Here is an 18,012-nt window from a genome sequence, read left to right as displayed (position 1 = left end):
AAGCTATCTGATTGCAATACTGACACAAGCTATTTCAGTAAGCATAACTGCATGTGTTTGAAATTTAGGCACACTTAAACCTCATTGCAATTAATTACAGACTCTCCACTTGAGTGAGGACAAGTCAAATTGTCAATATACAGTTCCAATGGTTTTATCTGAAATGTGCTCTCCTGCCACTTCTACCATAGTCCTGTACTTGGAAGCAGAAGAGAAGATGCCTACACTATGGTCTGCATGCCAGCCCTTCAAGATACTTGCAGACCACTATTACATCTCATCTCAGCTTTTTATTTTCCATTGTCTCAACTGTTCCTCATGGGACATAATTTCCAGGCACTGTAAAAAACATACACATAGTTGAAAGGAACTGTAGAGATCTTGGTATAGTCAACTGCAGAACACGTTTTATGCCATTGTTCTGGAAATAAAGAGAAGCTAAAACCACAAGCAAGTTATTCAAAAAGCAATAGGCTGAGTCAAAACATGTGGGCAGATGTCAATTTCAGAGACAACAGAAAATTCCAACTTGGTTGCAGACTAAATGGTTTTGAACCTCTCACAGTCATTCTCAGTTCATCTGCAAAGTGAGGAGGGGAAGGACTTACTAATTGCACACCTTTAAAATGGATATGAAAGGCTGTTAACTTGGAGTTGCCGAGACCCTGTTATATACTAATTCTAAGTAGTATGAGTTGTCCCTTAAGTTTGGGTGTACTCTTGAACTCAGCCCTGAGCCTGGATGTGCAGGACTTGGTGATGGTGGTGTTTGTATAGCTGAGGATAGTGCACCATCCACACCCATTCCTAGAAAGATATCTGGCCATGATCATACACTTTAGTTCCATTTCCTTTGGACTGTAACACGTTTCAAATGAGGCTGCTTTTGAAACTGGTTCAGAAACACAAGCTGATCCAGAATGCTATAAGCAAACACTTGACTGGGGCTGGTTACACATAGCATGTTACTCCATTGTTACATTAGGCTCACTGGCTACTAGTCTGTTTCTGGACAGAACTCAAAGTGTTGGTGTTGACTTATAAAGCCCTATACAATTTTGGACAAGGCTACCTGAAATATCATTTTCTCCCATATGAGAATGCCTGAACTTTAATACTTTCTCAAAAGGCCCTTCTTTGAAGATGGCTGCCTTCAAGGGTGTGTTTGAAGAGGTATTTTAGTGGCCACTTCTAGGATATGGAATTACCTGCCAAGAGGCTAGGTTTGCCCTCTTTGATGTCCTTCCATCAGTAGACAAAATTTACTTTATTTAAGAAAGCCTTTAGTTTTTACAAGTGTCAGAATCACTGGATGCTCTTTTCAATAATATTCCCTCTGTAACTGTTGTTGATGCATTTTGATGTATCAATTTAATCAATTTAAATTGGCTCAACCTGCCATGAATGCCATTTTTTGGTAGAAAGGCAAAATACAAATAGACTAAGTAAATAAGAATTTGTTAAAAAAAACATTTTCTTAATAAAGTTCCACTCTATATGAAAATCTACACCCCAAAATTTGTTGAATGTAATTATTCTTTAGTATTTTTACCTCACAAGCATCTCTATTAGAGACCATGTTCCCCTCATGCAAACTGGACATTGAAGAACATCTAGGTAGTATCTTAACATGGAAGGTGATTTCCAAGGAGGATTATGTTGGAGCAGTGCATACATGATGTGAAAATACTGAGCAGGAAGTGTAGGAACTGAATATTCCTAAAAACAAACATGAACAAAAATTAGCCTAATATTGTGCTCCAAAGTTAAATCATTGCTTTTGCCACTGGAATTAGGCAAGGTTTCTAGATTACAAATATTTACTTATTATTTTAAATCATATAGCACTCCTCAATTATGTTTCCAAGGTGATCTGTATAATCAAATGTGATAAAATAAATTGGCAGTAAACAATTTTACTGGAATTATGTTATGGCTCTTCCACTGAAGCAGAGTTCATTTTGTTTATTATATCCACACTGCCTCCATCTTGGAACTGAAGCTGGTATGCACAAAAAAGATTCCTAGGCAATCTTTTAGCTTTCACCACAAACTCCTAACAAACAATTGGATAATTTAAAATTGCATTGGATGAACTGAAAGCTCACAATTTCAAGCTCTGTGGGTTTGTGTGCATGCATGTGTGTATATTTTAGAAAGGAGGAGATCTCCTTATCTTTGTGATTCCTTAAGGTCCAATTGCCACCCCAATGGATGAGAACAATATAGCCAGCCTAGGCCAGCCCCTGGAACAGCATCTGCAATTAAATTTCAGTCTGGGTAAAGTCACATACAATCAAACCCAGGGTTTAAAACTCTGGGTTGTTTGCTCCTCATTAAGCCAGACCTCAAAGTTTGGATAATGTAGAACATTCCAGGTTACTTGCTGAGTCGAATGCAAGGTGAAAGCAATGACCAGGTGGGAGGTCTAACCAACCAGGTTAGGGTTTTTTATGCTAACCGAGTCATATATTGCTCAATCCTCATAACAACCTTTTAAAACAGATTTGTATATTAAGCACATATTAAACAGAGGAAGGAGCGGAAGATGGAAAAGTGGGGCTGAAGATGCTGAAGAATTATGGAGGGTCTCTGGAAAATTTCAAATTCTTACAAAGGGTAAAGTTGCACTGGAACAATTTCATTTTCCACTGGAAAATGTTCTGATGCCCTCAAGGCGGATCTGATTTAGCCTGCCTATTTTGCTTGTATTTAATAAACAAAGATAAAGTGCATATGTTACTTTTTGTTCCTGTAAATAAATAATATTTGAAGGAAAATATTTAACATATATAATGTGATAATGTTATATTATGTGAAAAAGTATGAATATACTTGTAAAAGCAGGATGTATTCCCTTACATTGTTTAAATGTAAGGGGTGGGGGAAGTAATTTTCATTTTAGTCACCCAAAGAACTGTGCATGATATGTTGACAACCACTTCAATTATGCTGTCAGTTCCTTTTTCCATTAAGACATGTGTTCCAGAAGCGCATGTATATATATATATATATATATATATATATATCTCCTGTCCCATACATGTTAAGAATAATCACTTGAAAAATATTAATTACAAGTTTGAATTTGCCAAGCTTGCCTAATTTACAATTGGCATCTATTCATTTACAAACTTAGGAAAACCTATGGAAAACTAGTTTGCTGGGAGCAGGTACAGCATCACTTCATCTCAGACCTGTTCATTCCACCAACATGCAAGGTTGCTTTCATACAACCCTGGCTACAGACATGGAAATCCATGCAAATGGATTCTGAACTCCTATCCCGCTTACCATGCAACAGATAGGATTACTTTGTCCATGAGTTAATAGCTGAGGTAAGACAAACAGGTGACCCTGGAATAACTTAACCACTGCAGCACACAAGTTCTCATAAGCTATCATTTTTACCTGCAGTATGTGCTGCAGAAGTGAGTGAAGAAGTTTAGTAGGAGGAATTAGATCTTTCCCAGAAAGAAATTCTGTGATTGCAATAGGAAATAAATGATTGTCTACTAGTTCTTCAAGTATATTGTTTCTTGTAGAATGAGCATTTTTCACCTAAGAAATGAAAGATTCAATTATTAGTAGAAAATTAGCATTCCTCAGGTATAAACAGAAATAAACTAGGGTTGTTAAAAAGCTTAGTTGACTCATCCTGACTTCGCTGCTTAATCAATTAAGCAGCAAAAGCAATAGTTCTGAGAGCAAAGGATATATTTTTTACTTTTAGGAGTTGCATGAATCTGTCATAGGAAACGTATTTTGCATAAGGTACTCCCTCCTATATGACACAGAAAAGAGAGTGTTGTTGTTAAAACACTGTGCTTGCTATTGTCAATTTTTATAAATACTAGTATTAAAATAATTCTGTAAAATATGCTAATTAATTTGGATTACTTATTTAATTTGTAATAATTCTGTATCACTTAGTAACATCTCAAAGTGGTTCATGTATAAGGTAAAGGTCCCCCCACCCACACACACACACACACGTGCTACTCATGTCTAACTCTAGGGCTGGTGCTCATCTCCGTTTGTAAGCCAAAGAGTCAGCATTGTCTGAAGACACTTCTATGGTCATGTGGCCAGCATGACTAAATGCCTAGGCACACAGAATGCTGTTACCTTTCCCACCAAAGTGGTACCTATTTATCTACTTGTATCTGCATGTTTTCGAATTGGTAGGTAAGCAAGAGCTGGGATAAAGCAGCAGGTGCTCACCATGTTCAAATCCTAGATTTGAACTGCTGATCTTCTGATCAACAGGCCAGCGGCTCAACAATTTAACCTACTGTGCCATCCACGTTTCCTGGTTCACGTTAAGTAATTTTAAATACACTGTTAAAAACAAATTAATTTGCAGTAACGATACAAATCACATTTAAGAGGCACTATAAAAAACAATGTTGTAGACAAGAAGCTTGCTGCTGTATGACCAACTGCATGTGATGTTGATCCTTGTCCTTTATGGAGTCTTTCAGCTAGCCATGAGGAACTTAAAGGATGAATCAGGAGACTGGTAAATGCATGCCTACATGATACTGTGGATCATACTGCCTGAATCAAGTCTGTGTTCATGCCTAGTTTTGGGAAAGCATCTGCCTGGCTGCCCTGCAGAATGACCTTTTTCAGAATACGAATGGGGGTAACATGACATTGTTTCTTTTTCTTGGTCTCTCAGCAGTTACTTTCACAGAACTGTGCCTCAATATCTTGGTGGTTGAACACAGAACACTATTATGGGACATGATCTGTATGAATCTTATACCCGTATGAAGCTGGTAGGAATGGCTGTTGGAACTAGGGTGTCACCAGTACTGCTGATGATACCCAACTCTCTCTTTCTGTGACATCTGCATTGGGAAACTCTGCGCATACTCTGAACTGGTGTTTGGATGCAGTTACAGCATGGATGAAGGCTCATAAACAGAAGCAGAAATCCTGATCAGACAGAGAACGTATGTTTGGGTGGTTCCCCTGCCCTGGAAGTGGTCCGTTTGCATGTTCTGGATGTTGCTGCATTCCCTCTAAAGGAGCTGGTACATAGTTTGATAAACTCCCTAGATCAAGCCCCGACAATCCACATAGCTCAAAACGTCCAGTGCTGACTTCAGTTGGTACACCAAGTATACCTGTTCCTGGATAGAGACAGCCTAGTCACAGTGATTCATGCACTGGTAATTTCACAATTGCACTCCTGTAATGCATTGAAATGTATGAGGACTTGCCCTTGTACCTGGTTTGGAAGCTGCAGCTAGCAAAGAATGCAAAAGCTAGGGTACTTAGTGGTACCCCAGGTATGTTCAAACAACGCTACCAAAAGAACTTCATTGGCTATTCGCTACCAAGTAATTTTCAAGTTTATGCTATTGACATAAAGCCCTAAAAAACTTGAGGCCAGGATATCTAGCAGACTGCCTTCCCCTGTGAAAGCTGACCGTTCAGATCTTTGGAGGAGGCCTCAATGGTTATTCTATGACCAACAGAATGTCACTATGTAGTAATTCAAAGGCAGGCCTTCTTGTTGCCAGTACCTTCCGGAAAACTCTCTGCCATGCAGTTCAGGAAGCAGGAAATGTGTTATTTTTCAGGCATCTCCTGAAAATGTACATGTCCTTCAATGCCTTCCCTGGCTTGTAAGCAATGGCAATTAATCATATGCTGCTCCATCTTACTGCACTTGGTACTATTCCAAATTGTTATACAAGTTTAAATTGCTTTTATTACTTATTTAAAATATATTTTATTAGTGTGATTAAAGGTATTTAATTTCCACACATTAACCACTTAGAGATCTTTTATATCAAATGGCACATAAGTACAGTGGTACCTCAGCTCACGAACACCTCAGAGTTCACGACCAAATTGGGTCATGAACAGAAATTTCAGAAAAATTTTGCCTCAGGTTGCGAACTCCACATCAGGTGACGACCATGATCATGGCCATCCCGCCCCCCAACACGAGCATGATTGTGGCCATCTTCCCCACTCACGGTCGCAGACAGACCTGTGGTCTGTGGTCACTTGCCGTGAAGCTTATTAAATAATGGCTCCAAAGAAAGTGCAGAGCAATCATGGTGGTAAAAAGAACATGCAAAGCGACAATACAGGCGACCAGAACGTGCAGATTTTTCACCAAAATTGACCCTGCAGCTAAGAGACAAAGAAGAGAGGGAACCCCTGAAGGAGATCTCCCCGATGTCCTTACGGAGGGGGACCCTCCCTCAAAACAATAACCTCCCCCGCACCTAGGCTAGTGTTCTCTACTGTTCTGTACTTTGTTACTTTGTTGTTCTTTGTTACTAATTTTTCTGATTAAAAAAAGTATTTACAGAATGGATTAACCTTATTTACATTGAACCTTATGGGGAAATTTGACTTGGCTCACAACCAATTTGGGTCACGACCAGAGTCATGGAATGGATTAAGTTTGTGAGCCGAGGTACCAGTGCATTAATAGATATACACATAGATAGGAAACTGCCTTTTACTGTGTCAGACCATCGGTTCTAGCCCAGTATTGTGAATGCTGACTGGCATTGGCTTTCTATCATGTGAGGCAATAATTTCCAGCCCTTCTTGGAGATTCTGGGTATTGAACCAGGGACCTTCTTCATGCAAAGCATGTGCTTTATCACAGGGCTCCAGCTTTTTATACCAATATGTATTGAACCTGATGATCAGAAAGCTTTTCTAAAAGACTGATTCTACTGAAATCACCATGCATCTGAAAAGTCAAGAAAAGCATTTGTTTTGATAAAATTCAAACAAAAATCTGCTTTTACATTTGGAAAACACTAAAATGGAAAGTGCAGAATGCCTGCCTCCTGGGAAGAGCAACAGTCCTTTACCAGACTCATTCCAGAGATATGGAACAGGCAGAGCCTAGCCACACTCACACACACTCCTGCAACTTCTTGCTTGGACTATTATACTGTGCTCTATGTGCAGCTGATCTTAAAGATGGTCCAGAAACTGGTACAGAATAAGATAGCATGACTGCTGGTACAAGCAAATCTGCACACCCATTTTACTCCAATATTATATCATCTACCAGCTGAGCTCTATGCCCAATTGTTCTAACATATAAAATGCTATACATCATGGGATAAGGTTACATGGGGGACCACTTGCTCCCCTATGTACCTACCAGACCCCTAAGATCAGGTGAGGAGGCCCTTCTGAAAGAGCCATCCTCCATGGAGCTAAGGAGCATGGTGAATAAGAGAGAGGCCTTTTCAGTGGTTGTGCCTCATCTATGGGAAGGCCTCCTGAGAGCAATTTGCCCAGCACCTTCACCACAATCTTTTAGGCATCAGGCAAAAACAATTTTATTATACCTTTTAATAACTGTTTTTATACTGTTTGATTTTAAGGAATATGGTTTTACTTTGTTCCATAGTTTTAACATACTGTTTAACTCTATTCACACCTAATCTCTCAACTGCATATTGTATAGTTTATTGTATATTGTTACTCTGGTTAGAGGTTTTTATTGTGTATCATCACTGTGTATTGCTATGCATTTATGCTTATTTTTGTTTTAGTGTTGCTATTTCACATTTGTATTTTGCTCTTACTGTTGTTTTTATTTGTTTTCCTGTAATCAGCTTAGAGAGTCCTTAGGGCTAATTAATGTGGAATATAAGTTAAATAAATACATAAAAAATAGAAGCAAACCTGGGTAACAGTCAGTCAATCTTTGTACAATGGAAAACCAAACACCCCCACCCCTGCACAAGAATCAACAACTAGAACCAAAAAAGGTATGCCGTATTCTGCGTGCACATCAGGTCTTTTAAGATACTTCTTCCTATTGCTGATCCTAATGGCTCCCCCAAAAACATGCCTGAAGCTCATGGATACTCTGTAGCAACATTTGACATGCAAGAGGAATGACCACACATGTGGTTTGCATCTACAAACAGCTTCTCTAGATCCCAGACCACAAAGATCTGATCAGCGCTATGAAGAGTGATTTCTGTTCAGGGTTTTCTCCTTCTACTGTTCTAGTGTAATATGTATAGGTTGAAGATGCATTTGTTGAAATATAATTATTGACAAGGAGTTGAGGCCTTTCCCCCCATATACTTACCTCTATTCTGCAGTCATTCATTTGAGTATATTTGCTTAGCATAACCTGTAAATTGAAAGCAAGTTGATGTTATACAGATATACATATGAATGTTTACAATTTGTCTGCCCTAAGATACAATAATATTACAAAACAAATAATTTGGAAATCTGTCCCTTTGAATTCTACTAAGCTTACAAAAGATTCGTATCATAGTCTCATAACAAAGGATCTCAAATCTCAGATATTGAGACAGTGTATCTAAATAAATTATTACTGGTAACATTTTAACACTAGGTTTGTTCATACCCCCCCACCCCCCGACACACATATTTAAACACATGCACTGAAAGTTTCCTGCAGCTGGAAAGCCTTCCAGTTCAGCTGCCAAATGGGTAAATGTAATATACTGTTTTGTCCAATTTGATACAGCTTGCCTGCAAGTGGGATTTGAAAGTGCTGGTGTGTAGTATATGGGATACATGTCTCAGGAGGGGACAGTAGACCCATATCCTGCAAACAACTCTGGCCCACAAGCTTCCAAGGAACAGAGTCAAGTTTAGATAACTAGATTGATACTTAATTGGGCTGATATGCTTTCATTAACTTACACACACATGGTTCCTCTGACTAGTTCTGAGCAATTCCCCCCCCCCCGACACAACACAGCTCAAGCTGTTCACAAAGGTCTGCAGGCCTAGAGGCTGCAGAGAAATAAATGGTCCTCTGATTTTGCAACCTTTAGATGCCACCCATTGGTTTGCATTTGGTGAAGACTTGGCATAAATTGAAGGCAGTTCTGCTCACACAAAGAGGATTTCCTAAATTTTGCATCTTTCACTTCAGTCAAGGACAACACCTAATGCCATTCCAGAGGCTTCACTAGCCCACAGGAAGAGTTTTCTAAGGTGTGCAAAAAATTGGAATGGGGAAGAGTATTTTTTTGAACATGAGCAAGTAATTTTGGCTTACTTTAAAACTTTTAAATCTTGCATATTTTTCTTGGCAAATATCTTTTTCTCCAGTTCTACCATAAAGCAAGAGGTTTAGATAGAATTGACTTTACCTGTTGAAAATACATATGCTTTATCAGTGTACTTCTCACTTCTCCAAGATGCATGCAATTCATATTTCTTGATTCTTGTTCCAGCGTAAGATTGTTCTTCTGGTATATTTCAATATCATTTTTAATTTCATTCTGCACAATACATAAAGTATATTATAACCTATATAAGCAAAGTAGATGAAGGAGATTACAACTGAAACTGATATGCATGAACATTAGGATTTTGGGGATTAGATTGTACCACTGAAGCAACTGAAAATGAGTGTGAAAATGTTTAGAAAGAATATTTGTTAAATACATTGACCTGAGTCTACAGGTAGTCACATGCAAGACTTTTAGCTCAACTAGTAATGTGCTGGTAACAACCTCAAGTAATAACTTCAAACAGCTAACGAGGATGTTGGCATCATGAGGCAAATAGGAAAGTGCATTGTACCTTACACTGTGTGCTGCTGACAGGATTGCAGACTTAAATTAGCTCTTCTAATCATGTTCGACTACCAAGTAGAAGCCCTAATCCAGCTTTGAGGACCATGCTCGCAGTCCTGACTATTAAATGTGAGCAAAAAGCCAGGTGATTTTTGTACCAACACTTGTTTTCAAGTACAGATTTGCTTAGTATGATTGCAACACGGGCTTTACTCATAGTAAGCCATATATCCATATGGATGAACGGCATGCAACCCAGCGGCTGCTGCTTCCTCTTCCTTGTATGATGATGACGACGACGACAAAGACCATTACATTTCTATACCATCAGTAGCCAAAGCTCTCTGGGCTGTTCACAACATTTAAACGACCCATCCAGATTTCAACCAGGCCAAGATTAGGCTGCATTAGGCACATCAGATTATACGGAAGCTATCCCTTTGCACAAGCCAGGAATAAGCTTTGGGCTTAATCAAAGGTTCTTGTTATGTGTGACGTCAGAGATATGATTAAGAGCTTTCAAACAAGCTAGGGTTTATAACCCAATTTTATTTTGTAAACCAGGGTTTATAACTTGTTTCTAAAATTGGGTTGTGTGGAACACACCCAATGCCACTAAAATAATTTGCACTTCAAGACAGTTACTAATGAAGTAGTTTTTGGACATCTAACAGAGTTAAAACATAAGTACTATGATAGTCTACTTGAAGTTTTGACACAGACTAACAGCTAAGATTTTAATGTTTTCAAGTATACTTGCCTCTAAGAGATAGCTTCCTAAATAGCGAACTGGATAGTAGTGGACTCCAAAGAGATGCTTCTCTCTTCTTCCATTTAATGCTGAATTGTTAGTCAACACATGAGTAATATCCTTTGATTCACTTAATGCTGCACATATAGTAGCTTTTCCTGCCTCCAGAACCCTGAAAGAATGAAGTATTTTAAATTTGCTTTAAATATATTTTATTTTAAAGCCTACATCATTTGTAGAAAAGTACAATTCTATCCCTTAGCTTATACTTTCAGGAGTCTGCCTGTGTGGAAATGGAGAAACATGTAACTAAAAAGTAAGTTTTCTAAGAAAAACACAGTTCTTTTGATTTATCAATATAATAAGACTGACTAGTTTTAATATAATTGTGTTTTATTCCTAGATATTTTAATAATGCTTCTCTGTTTTCAGAGAAGTTTGCACTTGTCCATCTTATTGGACAGTAAGTCAAAAGGCAATTCAAACCATGATTTTTTAAATCTGGTCTACACTTGTTAAATTTCCTACATTTTCTTGCAAGTCCACTTGTATAAAATGGTCCCTGTATGGAAGTTAGCATAAACAAATCAAATATTTGTTTTTTTTTAGTTTTCCCTCTATCCAAGCAAGTTATCAAGTTTCTTCACATGGTAACAACCTCATATAAACATAAAAATATAAATTTGGTACAGTTTCAACTGCTATGCTCTCACAATTATCAAATTCAATTTACCTTTCATGTTCTGTCATCTTCACCTGTTATAACCTGAAGTCAAACTCACATTATCTAACAATGACATCCAAGGCACAACATTATATAGCTTTCCCTCCTATTTCTACCTGTAGCTATCAAGTGGCAGAGAGAGGCTTCTTGCTTCCTCTCCTCACTATTGCTGAAACAGGGTGCAAAATTTAGTCTCTTGAAGAACGCATGTGCGAAAACCAGGCCAACACACATGGGTATAGAGAAGGGGCAGCCAACCCTACTGAATTTTTCTTGCCTGCCACTTGTCAAATACTTGAGGCTCCAAGCACCTATATCACTTTGAAAAACAGTGATTTGAACTAAACAATTTACTTTGAAAGCAAGAATGCAACAATCTATTTTGATTCAACATGAAAGGATTTAAAAACAAGATGTCTTACAAGGTACAGCAATACAGATTTATTCTGGTGCCATAATACAACTGCCATCTTCTTGTATTTCCCCCTGCCCCAATTCATAAACAGCCAAGAAAATAGGGGATTGCTATTGGAAGATAAAGTAAAAATAACCTTTCTAAAGAACAAAGGGTAAAGGAGTAAAATAACAGTTGGGCATAATAAAGAAATCATCTCCAAAATAAAACTGAATTTTTAAGTAGAGTAATTGTCATTACAAAGGGGTGGCATGACATATTTTGCTGGTTTACATAAATATTAGAGGAAAACACCCCTCACAGAATGGAATGAACCCTAAAAAGAGCAGTTTATCATATTTATATCCTACATACTTTCTCCAAACAGTTTATAGCAGTATATGTGTAATTATCTCACTTTCTCCTCATAGTCCTGTGAAGTAGGTTATACTCTAATGTTATTTGTTTAAGCTTACTATATGGACTTCCAATAAAGAGATTTGAACCCAGAATTCCGCAGCAGAAGTTTAGCATTTTCCACAACACCATACTAGTTCTGTTTTGGAAGTCAGTTTACTCTGTACTTTCTACAAAGTGGTAGACGGAAGAACATGTCATTTTCTGCAGACAGCAATAATTTCCATGTTAAAAAGGGCATGCACTATTAATTTTGGGGTGTGCCATTCATTTTGTTTTGGCAGATGGAACCCTCCCCTTCAACTTGTAGAGAAACTAATATTTAATACACACTTCACAACTAACTGCACAGTTTTCTCTACACTGATATTATCGTCACATAAAGAAAAAGTATTTGAAGCAGCCGTACAGCATAAGTGCTCTGGCCCAGAGAAACTACAAAAAACATTAACACAAAACTATTTCCACAAGAATTTATTATTTCAGTTTTCAGATATCTTACCTTATGAGAGAATCCTTTCGTTTATCACTTCTTATAACAAGGAGGACAACTTTCCATCTGTGGAAGGCCCCTGCAGCACCAGAGCGTGTCAGCTCTTCGCGCCATCTTTTCGGTGCAGATTGCATTTGAGGTGAATAATGTGAGCCTTTTTCAATTTTATATCCCCATTCGTAAGTTGTTTCATCAAGCCATCTGCCACTTTCAGCACTATTAATTATGTAGTCCTTAGTTAGTATCCACTTTCCTGGAAAGCAAATGAACTGTCATCCACAAAAGAATTTTTGTGCAGACAAATGACAATCAAATGAGATCAAATAGCAAAATTAGCAGCAACCTCTGTTAAAGCAAATAGATATTTTAATGTATTTCCATACACTAAAAAATGTTTTCTAGACCATTAACATGCTTTTGTAACATTACATGTTACATGTTATTTTACATATAAGAATCCTGCAGCTTAAAAAATGACACGTTTTTAGAATTATGATTATATGTTTCTATACTACTTTAGTAGTGCAAGCTTATGCATGTCTACTTAGAAGTGAATTCTACCAAATTCAGTACCACTTGCTCCCAGGAAAGCAGATTTTACATTGCAGCCTACAGGTGCAAACCTATGGCCTCCCAACATTGTCAGGAGGGCCAGATGATTATTTGAAATGACAGCTCTGAGCTCCTGCAAATGTAGAGCTAGGACTCTGCACATGGAGACCGTTTTGGCCCCCACACAGCTCTTACGGGAAGAATTGTGCCAGCTGTGCCAAGATGGGCGTGCTGGAGGAACCAGGAGAGGAGGAAATTAGTGTTTAGGGGTTATATGGTATCCAAATGTATGCACCCTTCCTCTCTCTCCTTCTGTGATATTTTGTCTAGAAAGTACTGCAGAATGCAAGATGTGGCAGTGCCAAAAATCATCACCATTGTATCTCACTTCATGCCCTGGATGCATGTAAGCCTTTAAGTTTAGAAGCTTAATCATTTTAACATAGTAAAACAGTTCTTTAATTATGCATTTGGAACACCAGGTTGAGGAATACCTGACTGCAAAACACACAAATTTTAGAGATAATGGCTGCAAGTTGGTGACTAAATCCCTTGTCCATTCTTGCTCAAGGATCCTTTCCACAAAATCTACATTAAATTTTTATTTCTCTTTAATATATTTCAAATATACCCCTTTATGTTTTGTCAAAATCTGCTCTCAAAGACAAATAAGCCAGATACACAATCATATTTCTGCAACTTAAACCTGCAATACCTTTCACCTTCAAAATGTGAGACATAAATACCCTTAATCTATCAACTACCCAATACTGAAAAGTGCTATTACAGCACAGTGATTATCCTAATTCTGGAAAACTATACAGCCTAAGCCAGTATGAAATTTTAGAAGCAATTATAATAGCACTTCCACCCGAGTCCCATATTGATTTATCTTCTACTGGGAGCACATCATGGATGCATTATGCTTGCTTTAATGTGATTCTGATAGTGCTGATCTTTTTTTTCCTTGCCCCAAACCACATTTTCCAATGTTTTTAGGGTTCATACCAATAGCAGCAGTACAAAAGGGAACCACAGTATATTTCAAACTGAAGCAACTGAAACTCTGATCCTAATCAATTTCACAGCAGAGTGGAGCAGATTGTGTCATTGCACGGCAGCATTTTAGCAGATGGTACTTCTATAGGTGCTAGCTTTGGATTCCAGCAATCGTCTGATGAAAAAGTGTGTGTGTCGGGGGGGTGGGGGTGGGATGCATACTAAACCATTTTTCTTTAAGAATCATTACCCAATACTCGTACATTATTATTTCTTGATGAGAATATTTTACTACACAAAACCAAGGTATCTCTGATAGATTTGTAGTGGAGGGCAGGTAGACAACAGAGGCATAATTAAGAGACATTACAATGGCTTAATATACCAAAAACATTCAAGCACACTTTTCTTTCATTTGGATAGCTTCCACAAGTAAGCAGCTGCAACAAACTTCTGGAGATCAACAGTGGGGGTTTTTCTCCATTGATAGTGACACAAGAAAATTTAAGTTGCCATCAGGGAAACATGCATCACGACCTGGTTCAGATGTAATGGTTGGCATTAAGGGAACTTTAATGCCAACTTTAATTCATAAGCTTTAGGCTCACTTACTCCCCTTCTCCATAAGATCAAAAGTTTCCATTTCAAAAATAAGCACAATTTTCTGGTTCATTCTAGTTGGGAAACTACTTTCCCCCCCACAAAGTATAGTTAGTTTAGACAATGTTTATCCTGATTGTTAATCAAAATATAATGGAATGGCTGAAAATTATTAAAATTATATTTAGAATGGAAAAAACAGAGATAGTAAAACATAACGTGTAAAAGAAGATCTAGAGATTGTATTATTATGCACATACTACTTATGATAGTAAGTACAATTGTTTAAAAATTGTTGTTATTCCTTTTTTGCCCTGTAGAAGAAACTACTATAAAAATAAATTTATAGTAGCCCATGCAAGAGAAACTATTGCTTCCTCAGCTCTGCCAGCTCATGACAGCCAGGACAAAAGGAAGAGTGGACACACACTTCCCCTCCTTTCCACTCTCTTGTAGTAGGAGAATTAACTGGATCAGCCTCTCAATTGCTGTAGCTTTTAAAACTTGTTTAGAGGCAAAATGGATTTTTGAAGGAGCCTAGTTTCCTCAGCCAATCAGGTATCCCTTCCAAATGCCCAATTTTTGGCTAAATAGTCTGAAGAACATCGCAGAACATGGGAGGTTCAGATGAGAACATCCAGTGACTCCTGGGATGTACATCTTACGATTGTAGCCTTAAAATAAGTACAGTGGTATCTTGGCTCAGGAACTTAATCCGTTCCATGGTTCTGGATGTGACCCAAGTCAAATTTCCCCATAAGATTCAATGTAAATAAGGTTAATCCATTCTGGCCCCTCCGAATGTGGTTGTGAGCCAAATTTTGGTTGCAAACGAAGTCAAATTTCCCCATAAGGTTCAATGTAAATAAGGTTAATCCATTCTGTAACTATTTTAATCAGAAAATTTAGAAGCAAAGTGACAAAGAACAACAAAGTAACAAAGTACAGTACAGTGGAGAACACTAACCTAGGTTGGGGGGGGAGGTTATTGTTTTGAGGGAGAGTCCCCCTCCATAAGAACTTTCAGGGGTTTCCTCTCTTTTTTGTCTCTTAACTGCAGGGCCAATTTTGGTGAAAAATCTGTCTATAGTCACTTGTTTTTTCATGCGCTGCATAACCCTCCGGAAATGAGAGACATTATTATTCATCAGATTCAACACTCTGTTTGTTACAGTTATGTTGGGCTGGTGCATCTCAAAGAAATCCTCGCACTCGTTCCATTTTTTCATAATGGTTTGTATCACATCACTGCTAACCTCCTCCCTGTCTTCCTCTTCCTCAGCAAGTGCCTTCTGCTCCTCACTCTGGAGTTCACCAAGTTCTTCTGTCATCAGCTCCTCTATGTCTTCCCTGCACGAACACAACTGCAATCGTGGCCATCTCTCCACTTCGGGGTGCGGGGGTAGGGAGATGACCATGATCGTGCTGGTTGGTGGTGGGGGAAATGGCCGAGATTGCGCCCATCTTTCCTGCACGAGTGCGCCCATGATTACACATGTCTTCCCTGCACGAATGCAACTGTGATCGTTGCCATTTCCCCACTTGAGGGGGTGGGGAGATGGCCACAATCTTGGTTGCCAGCCAATGCGGAGTTTGAGACCCAAGCCAAAATTTTCACGAAATTTTTGTACATGACCTGATTTGGTTGTGAATCAAAGCGTTCGTGAGCCAAGGCACCACTGTATTATGGAGCTCAATGCTAAAAAAACAAGTTACATTATGATGATGGTAACTTTATTGTTAATGTTTCCAAGTCTGGGGTAAAACTGTAAGCAGAAGTTGTCACCTAGTGTTTTTTTTTTAATTATCATCAATTATTAAGTGTTCAGTGGCATTTCTGTTGGGACCTTTCCAATGGGAGGCAGCACTCTTCCAGCTCTGGTGTCACTGGGAGCCTTTTGCTTCATTCCAAACCCCTTCAACTGTCAAACTGGTAACTGTAAGACTGCACCCTAAGTGAAAAAACTCTATTAAAGTGTGAGTCAGATACAATGATTAACCTACAGAATAACTCGAACACTGTTCTTTTATATCAGGGTTGGGCAGAATGTGTACTGGGATCTACTGGTGGAGCTTTGAGTGATTTGCTATAGTTCTACAAGAGGTCCCAACTCCCAATTATTTAAGAATAGCAAGTTTTAGAGTTACTTTAGGCTGTTTAGTAATTCAACACATACATTTGTATTCATGTATGCCCTTCATCCCAGTCTATGGCTCATGGACTTCATGGATTTCATGGCGGCCATGGGGCTGTCTCAACACATCAGTGGCCCGACCCATGAACGTGGACACACTCTGGACCTGGTTTTCTAGACGGGGCAGGAAGAGGGTGATCTGAGGGTGAGGAATTTTAAGTTTGATGCCCTTGTCATGGTCAGATCACTTCCTCATAAGGTTTGAGCTCGAGAGCAGCCTTTCCCTCTGTAAGGGTGCGGACCAGATTGTATTGGTCCACCCCCGGAGCCGGATGGATCCTGATGGATTCCTGAAAGCTCTGGGGGATTTTCTGGTTGACAAGGCTGGTGATCCTGTTGATGCCCTGGTTGAACTGTGGAATGGGGAGATAACCAGGGCTATTGACATGATCACTCCCAAGCATCCTCTCCCACTTGGCAGAGCCCATTCATCTCCTTGGTATACACCTGAATTACGGGCAATGAAGCAGGTTGGGAGACGTCTAGAGCGTAGGTGGAGGAGATCACGGGGTGAATCTGACCGAACACACTTAAGAGCCCATTATCGGGCCTATGCTGTGGCGGTGAGGACGGCGAAGAAGAAATTCTTCTCTGCTTCCACTGCCTCCTCACGATGCCGTCCAGCGGAGCTCTTTCGGGTGGTGCAAGGGCTGATACATCCAGGCCCAAAGAAAGATCTCATACCACCCTCAAAGGCCCGCTGTGATGACTTTGTGAGGCATTTCAGGGAGAAAATCGCTCAGATTCGTCACGAGCTTGAACCAGATTCTACTGAGGAGATGCCAACGACGCCATCGAGTCCACAATTAATGGATGAATTTCAGTTGTTGCAGCCTGATGATGTGGACAAGGTGCTTGGACAAGTACGCCCTACCACCTGCTTACTAGACCCATGCCCATCCTGACTACTTAAGAAAGCCAAGGACGGGATTGGCACCTGGATCCTGGAGGTGGTCAACGCCTCTTTAAGAGACGGTCGGGTACTGTCCCCTTTAAAAGAGGCGGTAGTCCAACCAGTCCTAAAGAAGGCATCCCTGGATCCAGAGGTGGCCACCAATGATAGACCGGTGGCCAACATCCTGTTCCTGGGCAAGGTGCTAGAGCGGGTGGTGGTGGGACAACTCCAAGCATTCTTGGATGAAACTGATTATCTGGACCCATTTCAGTCCGGCTTCAGACCCGGGTACGGCACTGAATCTGCCTTGGTCGCCCTGTACTATGACCTGTGCAGGGAGAGACACAGGAGGAGTGCATCCCTGTTAGTTCTCCTGGACCTCTCAGCGGCTTTCGATACCATGGTCGATGGTATCGAAAG

At 39.4% G+C, this 18,012-nt stretch overlaps 1 protein-coding gene across 2 annotated transcripts in view; it reads right to left on the bottom strand.

Moving 5' to 3' along the window:
• SLF1 (SMC5-SMC6 complex localization factor 1) overlaps positions 1-18,012 on the bottom strand; it is a 39,116-nt gene that overhangs the window by 16,169 nt on the left and 4,935 nt on the right. For both annotated transcript variants that reach the window (XM_044445747.1, XM_044445749.1), the window contains exons 4-9: positions 12,361-12,604; positions 10,333-10,495; positions 9,144-9,275; positions 8,099-8,143; positions 3,412-3,561; positions 1,553-1,719 (exon numbers count right to left, since the gene is read on the bottom strand). In XM_044445747.1, the coding sequence (XP_044301682.1) occupies positions 1,553-1,719; positions 3,412-3,561; positions 8,099-8,143; positions 9,144-9,275; positions 10,333-10,495; positions 12,361-12,604 (901 nt within the window). The remainder of the gene's footprint in view (positions 1-1,552; positions 1,720-3,411; positions 3,562-8,098; positions 8,144-9,143; positions 9,276-10,332; positions 10,496-12,360; positions 12,605-18,012) is intronic.

Source organism: Varanus komodoensis, unplaced genomic scaffold (assembly GCF_004798865.1).
Source record: "Varanus komodoensis strain SLA01 unplaced genomic scaffold, ASM479886v1 scaffold5, whole genome shotgun sequence".
In the NCBI taxonomy this organism is placed as follows: domain Eukaryota; kingdom Metazoa; phylum Chordata; class Lepidosauria; order Squamata; family Varanidae; genus Varanus; species Varanus komodoensis.
This window is presented reverse-complemented; position numbering and strand designations above follow the sequence as displayed.